Source organism: Spermophilus citellus (assembly GCF_964194105.1).
Source record: "Spermophilus citellus genome assembly, chromosome: 8".
In the NCBI taxonomy this organism is placed as follows: Eukaryota; Metazoa; Chordata; class Mammalia; order Rodentia; family Sciuridae; genus Spermophilus; species Spermophilus citellus.
The window spans coordinates 11262294-11275927 of record NC_138189.1 but is presented as its reverse complement, the minus strand read 5'-3'; the positions used below and the strand labels follow the sequence as shown (position 1 = coordinate 11275927).

At 44.8% G+C, this 13634-nt stretch overlaps 1 protein-coding gene across 1 annotated transcript in view; it reads left to right on the top strand.

The window, feature by feature from the left end:
* PROM1 (prominin 1) overlaps positions 1-13634 on the top strand; it is a gene marked incomplete at its 3' end in the record, with an annotated part of 107429 nt that overhangs the window by 62772 nt on the left and 31023 nt on the right. Inside the window, exons 5-10 of the mRNA XM_081303476.1 lie at positions 166-286; positions 2059-2122; positions 3084-3173; positions 7212-7429; positions 9183-9257; positions 11217-11280. Of these exons, the coding sequence (XP_081159602.1) occupies positions 166-286; positions 2059-2122; positions 3084-3173; positions 7212-7429; positions 9183-9257; positions 11217-11280 (632 nt within the window). The remainder of the gene's footprint in view (positions 1-165; positions 287-2058; positions 2123-3083; positions 3174-7211; positions 7430-9182; positions 9258-11216; positions 11281-13634) is intronic.

The following is a 13634-nucleotide window of genomic DNA, read 5'->3' as shown; positions in this document are numbered from 1 at the left end:
TCTCTTTTTTGGGGGGAGGTCTTAGGCATGTGTGGCCTCCTTTGGTGGTGGATCCGCCATGGGGTCTCAGTGGGAAGGCTGGAGCAGGTGAGGGCAGGGGAGGAAATGGGCCCCGCTGCAGGGGACCAGGGGGTCATGACTCTTGCTTTTTCCCTTTTCCTGCAGCATCGGAATCATCTATGGCTTCGCGGCCAACCACCACGTGAGACACCGCATCAGAAAGTCTCAGAAGCTGATAGACAGCAACTTGAAAGACCTGCGAACCCTCATGAATGAAGCGCCACAGGTACAGCCACAAGCTACACGTCGCGCACGCGCTTTGTACTCTGGGCTTCTCGGAGTTCCTGGGTGTAACTGGGACCTCACTGCACCTTCCAGGACCCCGGAGGATCTGTGCAGATGGGAGTTGCCTTTTTAAAAATGGGTTTCTATTATTGCATTAGAATTCTGCACAGGACTGGGGTTCAGAGTGACATAGTGATGGGGCACGGGGCTGCTATTTCTTTTCACGTGGTAGATGAAGAAATCAAGGTGCAGCAAGTATTTTTCAAAAGAGTCCAAAAGCATAATTTTCAGAAATGGTATTTTAATGTTACGAAATTATAGAATTGCTTACAATTTAAAAGTTTAAAAGTTCTCATGATTATTTTTAAGAAAGAAAGGTCTTGGATGTCCTCATCCTTTCTTCTTGGCAGTATGGTTAACTCCTGATAATTTCCATGCTTATTCTGATGACAAAAGCCTTTTGCTGTATAAACACCCATTTGTTAACATCCATGCAGGTGTGTCCCCTTCCTTGGGGAGGGCACACACATTGTCTTTCTCTCACACGCACACTCACACATTCACGCTTTGTTTCTGTAGAAAGGGAGTTGAGTGAGGTCAAGGACCCTCTTTTCTGTGTCCCAGGAGCATGCTGATGTATGGTTATTTGGAACGTTGTTTGGAAAAGCGTCTGGGCAGGAGCTCTCCTGCATCTGTGGTGCTGTGGGTACCCACATCAGGAGGAGGAGCCCACCCACAGAGCCACTGGAAGAGCCCACCAGGCCCCCGGGGGCCCCCTCACAGTTTATTCTATCTTAAAATATAAGTATGTGCTAGTTTCTTAACAAGTGGCTGGAAATGAAAGAGAAACAAATGCAGGCATTTGAAAATATTGAGAAATTGACTTTATCTTTAGTTTTATAGCCTGTATACAGATGCAAATGTTTTATTTGTCCGATCCTGTGAGTAAAATTCACAGCATTCTTTTACCTGACATTGTAAAGAGTCCAAGGAAAAAACCTTTTTCCTAAACAGCTGGCAAAGTCGGGCAGCAGTGCAGGCTACTAAAGTTTGGGATGGCTCTCATCATCTTAAATGGACAGTAAATTGTTGGGACTTTCAGGGAAACTTATCTGATTTGGAATAATGATGAGCTCTATGAAGTCTAAAAAAAAATTGGGCAGAGAATGTGAATGTCACTAAATAAAATGGGTCTAATGTGGCAGAACACAAAGGGCACAAGTTCTTGACAGTTCCTCCGGTCACACAGTGGATCTGTCTCCCAACCCCTGGAATCTGGGCTGTCCCTGTGGTGTGCTTATGACCCGGGAAATACAGCAGACATGACCTCAGGCCAGTTTTGAGCTTCAGCTTCCAGAGGCCACTCAGTGTCTACTCTTTCCCTCTCGTTGCTGGTGACCCTTGGATCACCAAGCTGGTCACTCAGAAGATAAGAGGCCATGTGGAGAGAGTGAGGGGCCCACCCGACCCCAGCCATGCTAGAACTGACAGCAAGATCCAACAGCCAGTCCACAGGATCATGGGACATAATAAACCAGCACAAATAATACATTCACAATGAACAAGTAAACTCAGTGAATAAATCGGTTTTAGGCTAATAAGCTGGAGAGTGTTTTTAAGAAGTTTGTCAGAAAATAAAACTATCTCCAGAACTTGTTGACAATCTCTTTCTAAAGCTTCTCTGATTCGGGTTAATTTTTGAATGATATATGTCTTTTTATTGTGGCTTTGGGCTTTAGAAGGTCAGGTTTCACGTAATTTTTCTTTCCCTAGCAAATTGACTATATCGTGGACCAGTTCAACACCACCAAAGAGAAGGCCTTCTTAGATCTGGACAGTGAGTACAATCAGCATGTGTTGGTGATTATTTGCTTGTTTGGGCTCAAGAGAGGCTGTGGCTGCCACCCACACCACATGGACTAAGAAACCAAATAGCGGGAGGTAGGAGAAAGTAGGATACAAATCCCCTTGAGTCGCCGACAGTTTGCAATCTGTGGCAAGCCTCTGGCTGGCAGGCAGCGGGGCCTTTGGCTCTCTTATTTGGCATCCGTTGCAGGGCACTTGGCATCTTGAGGTCACTGGCACTTGTTCTTCATCCCCCACGTGGGGAAGGATGTGCATCCCTGCCAGGTACCCTGTTACAGTGGCCCTCAGAAGTAGATGGGGACTGTGCTGGGGCTCACAGTGTGGCTTAGCGGTTCTCAACCAAGGAGTGACGGGGGGTGCCCTCTGGAGACATCTGTGGTTGGCACAGAGAGGCCAGGTGGAGGCAGTGGAGGTCCTGGCACTGTTGGTAGAGGAAGCTGCAACACCCTACCATGCACAGAACAGGCCCCACCCGAGTTACCCAGCCCACAATGTCAACAGGGCCACCGCGATGTGAGAATCCGGCCTGGCTGAAGAGATGGGACAGAGGTGGTTACATACAGCTCAAGGTGCTCAACTCTCTTTCCTTACCTTACCTTAGAATGTACAAATAGCAATGAACTTCAAAGATAAAACTGAGAACATTTAATTAAAAAGGAAAGAAGAGGAGGAGGAGGAGGAGGAGGAGGAGGAGGAGGAGGAGGAGGAGCAGCTAAATTCTGTGTTCCTAGCACAGATTGTCAGTCGGTGGTGTCTAAATTTTCACCTGGGGACGTCCATATGGGAACTTCAAACAATGTGATGAAATCTGCACACCAGGGTCAATACCTGAACAGGGTCTAGAATGGAAAATGGGACTTTTCATCAGTAGAGGTGGAGCCTGTTCTTCAGGGCAGCTGCCCTCACTGTCCCTTCTGCTTCTTCAATCCCAGATATTCATTCGTTGCTGGGAGGTGGAATTCTCGAGAGACTAAAGCCTAAGGTGATCCCTGTTCTTGATGAGATCCAGGTCATGGCAAAAGGTGAGCACAGTGGCAAAGGTGACTGAAAATACACCAGTGGGAGTCCCTGGGTCACTAACTCTTTCCTGAGTTTCCCTGAGAATTGGCCAGAGTGAGAGCTGCGATCTGTGGCCACACAAACAGGCCTGGCAGAAACACACCATATAATCGTAGTTAGTGTTTTATTTTATTTTATTTTTTTTAAAGCTGGCACCAAAGATATTGTACTGAAGAAAAGTCATTTGAAATAATACTGGCAGAATTTGATAGGGGACCACCACTTGGTTTTGTAAATAAAGTTTTATTGCAACACAGTCATGCACATTTTGTGGATGCTTCTGGTCTGTGATGGCAGAATTGAGTGGTTGTAACTGAGACCTTAAGGGCCACAAAGGCTAGAATATTTACCATCTGGACTTTTATTGAAAAAGTTCATCAACTCCTATTATAGAAGATGAATAGCCTATAGAATTTTGGGTCTTTTGCATTCTATTGATTATTCCCCCTACCATGAAAGAACAGCTTTTGAAAACAAGGAATATACTTATGTATCTTAAAACCCACGAGAGTCAGTATATAAGTGAACAGATTTTAATAAACATGTTCAACTACCATGAAAAAAATCCTCAGGTCCTTCTGAATATCGAAAAAAAATGTCTGCTGGGTGTTTGATGGGGAAGACGATTTCATCTGTCAAATGTTTGGCCAATTCCCGAGAAAACAGGCCATCAGGAAGGGATCTTATGGAAGACAATTATGCCTGTTCCCTTTGGCATTCCTGATAGTCCAGCTACTCAGCAGACTCTCTGGGACTAGGAAGGCTGGCAGAATAGGCCGGGAGTCCTCTGCGGTGGGTGCCTCAGCCGCCTCCAGATGTCACCAACCTCTCCATCCCAACCATTCCCTTTCCTGGCCAGGAAATAGAGGCCCGAGAAGGAATGTGACCTCAAAGATCTATGCCTTCCCATCCACTTCCCCCTCCTTTCCTTCCTTCTTCCTTCCTTCCTTCGTCCCTCCCTGGCCCTTTCCTGTCATTCCAGCCTCACTTCCTGTCTTAGACACCTATCTTTAAGTGTCCCTTTCTCTTAGAACGACATCAGTCCTACCCTATCAGGGCCCCACCCTTCTGACCTTATCTCATCTTAACTACCTCCCTGGAGACCCTGTTTCCAAACACAGGAGGGTCAGGACTTTGACATATCAACTGGGGGACACTTCAGTCTATAGCAGTTGGGTAGCTTGGAAGGGGTGGAGTTGGGATTCACACCCCATCTGACAAAAGCCTCTGGTACCCTGACGACCCTAGCTAGGATTCACAATACTGGGGAGTGCTCAGATATAGGGCGCTGCTATGCCACCTTCGGGAAGGCCACATGGGGAACCTCTGGAAAAGGAGTTGGGAGTATGGAGCTCAAGCTGGCATGGCCGTGGGACGATGCTTTTTATCTCTGCACCCCAGGCCTCTGTTGTCAGTGCATTCATTGGGTGTCAGTGTCTTAGGTCTTCCAATATCTCCTCCAGCCAAAATTCCACAGTGGCTAAGGCTGCATGAAAGTATATGGACATGCAGCCTGCTTGATGTGTCCCTTGACTTTTTGCTCAGAGTTCCAATGATTCTTTTAATATATTTTTTTAGTTGTAAGTGGACACAATACCTTTAGTTTATTTATATGTGGTGCTGAGGATAGAACCCAGTGTCTCACATGGGCTAGGCGAGCACTCTACCACTGAGCTGCAACCCCAGCCCAGCTCCAATGATTTTTAGCATTTCAAATCACAGGGCTTTCTAGAAGAAAAGTGATTTAAACAGATTTTATTTTTCCCTTCAGTGTTTCCTGCATTATTAAAATTCTGCTGTTTTTCAAGCCAACCTAAATAAGTCAATGTTCATTTAGCCTTTGTTGTGCCAGAACTTCTTAAAACTTGCTTACTAAACTGCTCTAGCTAAGTTTTTGCTAAAAATGCTTTGTAGCCTTATGTGTTTTGTGGACTTTGGAGAGAAAAGAATCATGCAGTTGTTTTGAGTACATCATGTTTAGGCTGCAGGTTAAGAGGAAATGAGCTCTGGACTGGTGAAATGTTTATTAACTAAAATTAAGAATCTGAAATCTTTCCCAGTTACTTCAGATACATAATGCATGGGATCTCAGTAGGCCTGGAATGACTCCCAGAGTTATAGCCCTGGAAATGTTTTATGGGCATAAAAATGCTTTGAAGCTTTTGGAAAATATAAATTTATTACCTTTGAGTCCTTCCATAGACATTCTGGGATGTGGGATATTACCCACATCCCAGAATGTCTATGGACAATGACCACACACACATATTTCCTGGGCCATCAGTTTGTTTTATCATCTGTCCATCTTTGTTGTTGTTACTTGTTTCTCGCACTAATTTATCTTAAAGTCAAAATGGAAAGGGCCTTGAGAGGTAAACCTCAGAACCTGAAGCTTGAGATGTGCAGCACAAAGTGTCTTCAGCAAGCTTTTGTGCATTCAGGTGTATGTCTCCAGTGTGGGTTCTTTGTTTCTCATTTGCTGTGCTACATATTCACTGAGCCTCTACCATGAGCTGGGTACCAGGCTTCATGCTTTGTTGATAATGCTACCAGGTAGGTGGGAGGAATGAAAAACTGATACCCGGAGTGCTCTTTTATGGTCTCATCACTAGTGTAGCCTCCAATCCTGTTAAAATACGATCACCCTGGAATCAAGAGCAAAGATGAAAGCAGACTTTAGAATTATTTTTTCAGTCAGGTGAAGTCATAAAATTTGAGATCAGTGATCATGCTACCTAATTCTGAAAGCCTCTCCAGGTCTCTGGATAAATCCTCAAAGTTCCTCCAAATGAGACCCAGTTAACATGGGTTTTAACTAACCTATCCAAGGGCTCAGCCTCACAAACCTGTCAGGACACAGTCTAGAATCACAAGAGACAGCCCAAACAGCTCCCTCATTTACAGATAAGGAAACTAAGGTACCAGGAGATGAAAGAACTTGCCAAAGATGCCATACAAGATAGAAGTAGAACCAAAAGGAGAACTTGTGCTACTTTTGGAGAGATTCCTTGGTACCATTGTGTGTGTGTGTGTGTGTGTGTGTCTATGTCGAGTTTTATGTGGTTGCAGGAAGGTACTGCAAGCAGTTTTTAAAGGCTTTCACATTTTCCCTTGCAACACTGCACTGCAGCCTGATGCTCTGCTATCTGTTTTGCAAGCCACAGAGCAAAGACCTGACCACAAAGACTTACCTGTTTAGAAGAGTGACCTCCAGCTTAAATGTCATGACTATTACCGCTGTAGCTTTGAGCCACTGTAAAAAACAGTTGTAATTCACATCCATAGTCTCTGGTAGGGGATTCTACCCTCCAGAGGAATCAGGAAAGCCATCATCATTTGGGACCTGCTGGTATAAGTCTGTGTCCTAGGCTGTGGGACTCCCAAAGCAATGCAGACAGACTCACTGCTGTTGAGGAGTTTGGGTCTGAATTAGTCTTCCCCACAGGTTCCCATGATCAACATGGTGATAGTTTCAATATTTTAATAAGAATAAATTGATTTTAAGGGGTTCAAGAATCTACTCCGGGTCACACAGGTAGTAACAAAGCTCGGATCTATACCTAAATCTGCCTGAATCTAAAACTCTCCTCTCAACTATCTGTAGGTTATTCCAACTCTTTGAATACTTATAACTAAAATGTAAGTGTAATCTGTTTTTATATGGATTCAAACCACTTGGGATGGATTTGTTTGGACTGACCTCTTCAAGGTTGGGCAGTAATGCTGTTGTTGGCCAAGTAATGGGGCACTGAGGTGTCTTCATCACAGTCCTGTGTTGGTACTTGGCCCCAGCTTCTTGGTTGAAAGAGACCCCATACCATAGAGCTGAGCTGGTCAGAGGAGCTGGCAGAGCAGCCCAGCAGTGCCCCTGTGCTTCCTCTCAGACTGCCCCTTGCAGTGGTCTAAGGCCATTTACAAGTTCGTCACAAGTTCCTTTAGGTCAGTCTTATAGATGGAAGGGCCCTGGTGTCTCTGCTCTGAAATGGGCTGTGTTCCCGCAGCAATTAAAGAAACCAAGGTGGCCCTGGAGAACATGAACCAGAATTTTAAGAGCCTGAGGGATGGAAGCCAACAGCTCAGCAACAGCCTTTCTGCTGTGAAACAAAACATGCAGAATTCTCTGCAAGGCCCTGAGTGCCTTCTTCCACAAGTGAGTGACATCTGCAAGAACATTGAGTCGTCTCTGAGCCAGCTGGAGGGCAACCCCGAATTGAGCAAGGTGAGCTGCTGGAGCCTGCCACATCAGGGCCCCGAACTCCGGTGGGTGGGCATGGCTAAGCACCGGTATACCTGTCAGGGGCACAGTGGCATCTCATCACCACAGGGGAGTGGCTACAGCAGGAGCAGAGGAATGTAATGGAGCCCCCTTCTGGGGAGTTCTTTACCATTTGGTGAAACACATTCAACTTGAAAAAAATAATAAGGGGAGCAGAACACTTTCCTGTAGAAATTTAAAATATATATTTAAAACCATATACCTAATGTATTAACCCCCAAATAGAAGGCAATTCATCCATTTTTCCAAAGAGTAGATTCCCTCCCAAAAGAACTTCAGGCAACTCGAATATATAAAGTTCTGGAATGTAGAAAAAAAAAATGGGCATGCGTTTTCCTGGCATTTAACGTATTAGTTTTATATTACAATAAGCACTACCACCATCTCCACGGTTCCTATTCAAATGTTGTCTGTTTTTCTGAAAATTCCCTTCACATCTACCTTTTCACTTTGCAGCCAAGGGTCCTGGCCAGGGCCACATGTTGCTCTCAGTGTCATGCCTCTTTCTTCTGGAACAGTTTCTCAGGCTCTCTCTTTTGTGACACTGACATTTTTTTTTCTTTTTAAATATTTTTCTAGTTGTAAGTGGACACAAATCCTTTGTTTTATTTATCTTTATGTGGTGTTAAAGATCAAACCCAGGGCCTCACACATGTGAGATGAGCACTCTACCACCGAGCCCCAGCCCCAGCCCTCACTGACATTTTTGAGCAGGCCACCCATGTGGTGGAGTGGCCATCTGTTCAGGTTTGTCTGGTGATCTCTTGTATTGGATTTAAGTTACCTGTATTTGCCAAGGACTCATGGTAGAGTGATGCTGGGTCCTCCTTGGCACATAATGTCAAGAGACATGTGACACTTGGCCAAGTGTTGGTAAGAACCAGAGATTTCTGAGGCACCTGCAGTGCTGGACATGAAAAACTTGTTCCAGGCTTCTCAATAATGTCCCCGCTCACTGTATTACTTTTATATTATTTATTTGATTTTTTGGTTCCAGGGATCAAACCCAGAGCCTTGCATGTTAATCGGGCTCTTTACTACTGAGCTGCACCCCAGCCCCTGTATTACTTCTTGTTTGTTTTTGGTGGTGCTGGAGATTGAACCCAGGGCCTTGTGCATGCAAGGCAATCACTCTACCAACTGGGCTATATCCCCAGCCCCCTGTATTACTTTTAAAAGTGATTTTTACAATATTGTTCACTGCTGTATTCACTAGAAGGTCACATCTATTCTGTCTTGCATTGTTTTGCCTCAGTTTTAGTTGACTGCATCAGGAGTCCTCCAAACATCTAAAAAAAAGGTGCTTATCCAGGCTGTGCAGAGTAAAATGAGTTTTCCCAAACTTTCCAAAGAAAGCAAGGTTGGGTGGGTGATGGTTGCCTGAAATCCTAGCTACTTCGGGGAGGGGGTGGTGCTGAGGCAGAAGATTGGAAATTCAAGGCCAGCCTCAGCAACTTTAGCAAGACCCTGTTTCAAAATAAAACATTAAAAGGGCTGGGGATTAGCTCAGTGGTAGAACACCACTGGATTCAGTCCCCACATGGATTGGGGTTATTGAGGGGTGGGGGGGAGAGAAAAGTGGAGCGGTTCCCTAAAATATCAGTGCTTTGGAGCTTGGATACAAGTTAATTCCATTTTTTGTGGGTTAATTTGGGAGTAACCACCTTGCTTTATATTTTGTTGTGTGAATTTTCAGCTCCCATCTATGGACACAGAACTTCAAAATATTAATAATGTTCTCAGAAATGATTTGGATGCCATGGTCCAAAAGGTATGCTGTTTTTGTTTTTGTTTTTAAAAAATAGATCAATTTTTTTTGGATCACTTTAAAGAATAAACTGAAATGTAAGATGTTAGGAAACAGAAAAAAATTGACATTCTGGAGAGTGACTGACAAGAAGAGGGAGACCTATTTTGTTTTATTCCAATTCAAGAAGTTTTAGTTGAGCGTCTGTTATATGCGAAGCACCCTTCCAAGGCCATTGGAGATCAACCTGGCCCTGCTTTCCTGGGCTCAGTATCCAATGGGTGCAGGGCCCATATTAATCCTGATATGAAGGCTGCCCTCTGCCCAGGAGTTGGCCACTGGTTCTCTGTTCCTCCCCGTTTCACACCTGCTTGCCCTCTACCCGGCTCTCTCTTCTTCTTCCCCGTCCTTTGTCTGGCTACTTGGTTTCTAAAGCTTTTTATACCACCTGTTCAGTTGTTTGTTTATTTTGGTACTGGGGATGGAACCCAGGGCCTCGTGCATGCTAAATTCATAGTCTGCCTCAGAACTACATCCCCATATGTCACCCTCTTAGCAAGAATTTTCCTGGCATCTTGACTAGGTCAACACTTTAAAAATACATTTTTATAGCATGGAAAATATTCTTTAAAGTCCTCCTAGCTATAATTACCCATAACTACCTTTAATGACTCTGTTCCCCCACCAAACTGAGAACCGCACAAAGGCAAGGGCAGTGTTGGTCTGGGATACCATGATTTGTGTGGTGGCTCAACAATTGTGATTTATTCAACCAGTGGATACTGAATATGCAATAAAGATTCCTCATGGATTGGGATTCAGTAGAGTTCCCTGGACCTACAGGAAAGGGGAGAGAAGCTTGTTCACGATGCTGTGTCTTTAAGCATGGCTATGGAGAAACCTCAAGAAGCGATTAATACAGTCTATACTTATCGTCCCCTTAAATCATGTGACATCATTGATCTTTGCATCCTGGAGTCACTTGGCTTGTTATACAGTGGGAATTGAGCCAGGATACCATGATGGTGACATCTACAAGTCCACCTGTGGATGTGTGTGAAGAGAGCAGACACACACAAGCCAGGAGCTTAGCTGCCTTTGAGGGAACAGAGGTTGTGGCCCTTCTTCTTTTGGCATCCAACATAGCTAGACTGAATTGGGGATTGACTAAATCTTATGAACCTTAGAAGCATGGCAGTGACCCCTGGCAGATGGCTGACGGCTCCAGCAAGCAGTTAAACACAAACTGAACCCTCCAGGAAAGGCCCAATGTTGAGAAGTTCTTTAGAAATTCCATGGCCCTCTCCTGAGTTAGCCCAGAGCCACACAGCTTGGCGTGGCTGTTCTTGTTTTAGCCTCAACTGCCATTTGTATTCTCTTTAGGCTGCGTTTGGGGACCTCTTCCCCCTCCTCCTATGAGATTGGATCTCTTATTGGATCATTGCACTGTAAAGTACAGTTGTTTTCAAAACTTCACGTTATGTCTGTACCAGTGACTGTTCAGCTCAGTTTCTTAACCTCAGCACTGTCCCTGGGCTGGTGGGGACAGTCCTGTGCATCATAGGGTGTTTATTAGCATTGCTGGCCTGTGCTTGCACAGCACCCACAGCACCCTAAGAAAACATCTCCACTGGGGTGTGTGTGTGTGTGTGTGTGTGTGTGTGTGTGTGTTTATGTATATATTGTATATATCCATAATAATTCCTAGAATTGTTGTGGGCAAATAGGGAGATTTTAAAATTAGGGGATACCATATATATATAAAAAAATTAACTTGATCTTTGATTTATTCAATTTGAAGAAAACACTCTCTAAAGGGAATTTTTTTAGAGTCCTGATGACCATAATATGCTCATTTTAGCTGTAAGATGAATGTTACATTTTTGTTTTAATTCTATACTCCATAATAAGCAGAAAAATGAATACTGGTCAACTGGTTTTCAGCTCACCTTGTACTTCAATTAACTTTGAAATATTTTTTAGGGCTACCAATCCTTTAATGACATTCCTAAGAGGGTGCAAGTCCAAACCACGAACATCGTAGCAGGTGAGGTCATCTTCTGAGGTCATTCGGTACCTCTCTTTGTTAAGAACTGTATGGTTGGTCAGCTCAAAGAACTATGTGGTTGTGAATTGTATTGTTCTTTTCTAATTAAAAAAAAAAAAGGTCTCTCGATAAAACCCTGACAACTAGGTGAAGATCAAAGCCCTTGGATAGTATCATCTTCCGTCAGTGACGCAGATTTGAACAACAACAACAAAATGTTTCCAAGCAACACAGTTCTGGTCACTAGCCACCAGGTGCTGGGGCTGACAGCTGCACTGGGCTGGTGAGTCCCCATCACGGCTCTCACAGGCCTTAGGGCAGCTGTGTTTTGGAAGGTCACATTCTGACTAATTTCCCAGAGGAAGGGGACCCTGGACATTATTTTATTTTCTAAATGGATTTAAAAATGAGCTTCTAAAATTAATTAATTAGATTATGTTTAGGAAGACTGTCAGGACTTATTTTGTCTTTTGGGGAATTTTTTTTTTTTCTGTTCATGATGCTGATATAATGGTATGTTAGGCCCCTAAGGTTGTTTACAGACTTGGAGAGACAGAGCCTGTGTGAGAGATTCTCAGATGTTAAATAACTAAATCCTGCCTGTTCAGGACATGGTATTTTGGGGATGGTGGTGGTGACAGAATGCAATATAAACATTTTTTGTGTGCTGGGATGGGAATAAATTTATGGTTATTTGCTTAGAGAAGAACTTTCTGCATCTATGCAAGACCATTTTCTTTCTCTCTCCTTTTAGCCATTCTTTGTATCTGTTACCAAGTGGTTTAAAATATTTTGTTAGTATAATTTCACTTTGTTTTTCCTTGTAGTGCTCTTTCAGCTCATTAAGAGTTTGGGTAAAGAGCATTTTTCTTTTTTTCTTTTTTTTTTTTTTAACTTGTAGATGGACACAATACCTTTATTTATTTATTTTCATGTGTTGCTGAGGATCGAACCCAGTGCCTTACACATGTGAGGCAAGAGCTCTACCACCGAGCCACAAACCCAGCCCTGGATAAAGAGCATTTTATCTCATTACAGCTTTAGATGTCTTGTGGGCTTCTTTTGGGGTGATGGAGCCATGAAGAGGTTGCAGACAGAGCTCAGGCGCTGCTGGGACTCCGTTTGGGACTGATGGCATGCTGTTTGTCTGCAGCCCCCTGCTTATTAACCTGTATTTAATTCTTGTTTCTCCTCTCTGGGCCTCTTATGCCCGTGTGTTCAGTCTTCCCCTGTGAGTCTGAGGGAGGCCGGAGCACCCGGTGTCATTGCCTGGACACACACCAGCATTTCCCAGAGCCAGGCAAGGGCCGTGGTGTCCTCCTGGAGATCTAGTGTTTATTTTTGTGTCCTTAGTTCCACGTCCTGCCCCTTTGGGCCTGGCCTGAAGTGCCCACAGCGTGCAAGGCTGTGTCAGGTGCTGGGGCTGTGAGAAGTCTAAGGCATGGCCCTGCCTGTCCTTTAGCCAGCCATGCGTACAGATGCCATTGATCAGAGTTGGGTGACCTGGCCACAGATGAGCAAGGGAGCCAGGTGGGTAAGGGGTAATGGCCAACTTCCTGGGAAAAGCAGCGTCCAGACTGAGTCTGGAAGGAGGTCTTTGCTGAGAGAGGGCACCTGCCACACACGGAGTCACCACAGCTGACAAGGCTGGGAACTGTGAGAACAAGACAGGCCAAGAAGCAGACAGGGCCCCCAGGAGCTGTGCGTATCAGATGGGGTCCATGTGTCATGTTTTTCGAAACCCCAGTGTTAGGGAAGAGGCCTACAAATTCTTCTGATCCAGAGCCTCCCGTATTTTGACACACGAGCCATTTGGAGGAAGCTGTGAGCCACCATGAAACAACTCTCCTCCTTGTGAGCCACCTCCAAACACCTGGTCTGCAGTTGCTCTTGTCTGTACCTTTGGTTTCTGGATTTCACATGGATGTGACAAACACACTTTGGCAAAGTTTTCCACCACTTTTTACGCAATTGTGTTGTAGACTAACCCGCCACCTTCACCACTCAGCTACTGCTCGCCAAGAACCCTGGTGTCACCTTTGGGAACTGCTCATCCTGTCTCCACTGCCACGGAGAGACTTCCCTATCTTTCAGGATCAGTGGGCTCTTAATTGATTAGTGTGTCTTAATCTTAGTACATCCGTGTCAAGAATGGCTGTGGGGCCGGGGGCTTAGCTCAGTGGTAGAGCAGACACAAGCCATGGGGTCATTTCCCAGCCTTGAAAAAAAAAATTAAAAAGCAACCAAGAATCAGTGTGGTCAGGGCCATCCTCAGCACTGCCAGCTCAGGGGACTCACTGGGGCCCAGGCGGTCCTGATGGGCAGATCTTTCCAGAGCCCCATGGTTCTGAGAA